A 2111-nucleotide genomic window follows, 5' to 3' on the forward strand; every position below is an offset into this window, starting at 1 on the left:
TCATCTTTCCCTCCTGATGAGTGAGCCTGATGTCTATGTTGACAGGTGAGACGTTGTTGTGGATAATATATATATATATATATATATATATATATATATATATATATATATATATATATATATATATATATATATATATATATATATATATATATATATATATATATATATATATATATTATCCACAACAACGTCTCACCTGTCAACATAGACATCAGGCTCACTCATCAGGAGGGAAAGATGAAGAAGCAAAGTTGTTGGAGATGTTTTTGTCTAGGTGCCAGAAATCACAAGAGGATTTAGATATCGAAAAATTTTTGACACTTTATATTAATGAAGAATTTTTGATTAGTTGGATAACAGACTTGGCATGATTCTCGGGAGAACGTGAAGGGGGAATTTAATAATACGTCCATAAGAAACACGGCCACCACTGCAATTTATAAGCCTTAATGTTCAAGGTGTTGCATTGGAACTGTAGAAGTATTAGAAATAAAGATCCATATTTGTAACTTTTTGAGAACAAACACAGGCCTTCCGTTATTTGCCTACAGTAAACGAAACTGCGAGATCAACCTGATCCTGCAGTGCAGTCCGTAAGAAACACGGCCACTACTGCAATTTATAAGCCTTAATGTTTAAGGTGTTACAGTGGAACTGTAGAAATATTAGAAATAAAGATCCATATTTGTAACTTTTAGGGAAGAAACACAGGCATTCCGTTATTTGCTTACAAGAAACGAAACTGCGAGATCAACCTGATCCTGCAGTGCTGAAACGCTGCCATCCGTATAGAAGATATGAAAGACAAGGCGTTGCAATATACATACACAAAACACTGACACAGACATAAAAAAATGACGTTGAATAAATCTGTAGAGGCTGTCTCATGCAGGATGAACTAAACACACGTATTTGGTTATCCGTTTTCTCTATTTACCTCCCAGTGGCCCCATTGTAGATACCGACATTACATTATTGATGAGCCAGCTTCCGGGCAACAGGTTAGTTTTGGGCGATTTCAACGCCTATCATCAACAATGAGGAAGTGAGAGGTCAAGTGTAAATGAGGAGTAGATAGTTAACATACAAAAAAAAAAAAAAGTTTTCTGAACGATGAAAATGTGACTCGTGTAGATGCTCGGACTGGTAACGCGTCTGCCATCGATCCGCCCCTGTTCCCACAAAATATATTCCCTGACTTCTCTTGGGAAGTCATCGACGTCTCCCACAGAAGCAACCATCTACCTATCTGCATTTCTTATTTGCGCGATATCCCGCCCAACCCCTGTCCTCCCAAGTTTAACTTCAAAAGAACAGACTGGGCTACTGTGGGATTGCGGACATGGATACATCTGGCGAGGACATAGACACCGTGTTCAGCAACCCAACACAATCTATATTACATGCCACCGAGGCATCTGTTTTGAAGACTTCTACAGTTCACACAAAGTATGGAGTTTCATGGTGGACAAAAAATTGTCAAAAAGTACTTCGTGAGCGTAATAGACGATACAGGCAACCCAGTAAAGCAAATTTCATAGGGTACAGAAAGGCAAGAACTCAGGCAAGGAAAATCATCCGTAATGCTAAGAAGGACGCATTCAAACAGTTTACATCAACCGTGAAACGCACCCCCAAAAAATATGCATGTAAAGCCATACATATTTAAAACATAAGATCCTATGCTCTAATCATGTCTCACAATAAGTAAAACTGTAATTGATGACCAAGCAGCCATAGCTAGTTCAATAGCCTAAAATTCCCACCAGGCAACTAATAGCATCTATTACAACTCTGTTTCCTCCCAGTAAGGAGGCAGCGGAAATCATTGTCCCAAACTTTGCCACGGGAGGCGTAAACTCGGACTACAACACATATTTAACGTTAAAAGAACTCTTTGCCCTAAAATCCTGTAAAGGCTCCAGTATCGGTCCAAACAACATATAATAAATCACGTAACAACATCACAGCCACCATTCCCTTGCAAAATTATTACTCCTTCCCTCACTCTTGGCACTTTGCTCACATCATCCCAATGTCCAAAAACACTGAACGACTTACGTACCTCAGTGCGTATCGTTCTATTGCGCACACGAACAGTTTATGTA

At 38.8% G+C, this 2111-nt stretch overlaps 1 protein-coding gene across 1 annotated transcript in view; it reads right to left on the reverse strand.

Moving 5' to 3' along the window:
* LOC135109450 (uncharacterized) overlaps positions 1–956 on the reverse strand; it is a 16300-nt gene extending 15344 nt beyond the window's left edge. The window contains exon 1 of the mRNA XM_064020828.1: positions 941–956. Within this exon, the coding sequence (XP_063876898.1) occupies positions 941–956 (16 nt within the window). The remainder of the gene's footprint in view (positions 1–940) is intronic.
* Between the last annotated feature and the right edge of the window lie 1155 nt (positions 957–2111).

This window comes from Scylla paramamosain, chromosome 19, assembly GCF_035594125.1.
Source record: "Scylla paramamosain isolate STU-SP2022 chromosome 19, ASM3559412v1, whole genome shotgun sequence".
Classification (NCBI taxonomy): domain Eukaryota; kingdom Metazoa; phylum Arthropoda; class Malacostraca; order Decapoda; family Portunidae; genus Scylla; species Scylla paramamosain.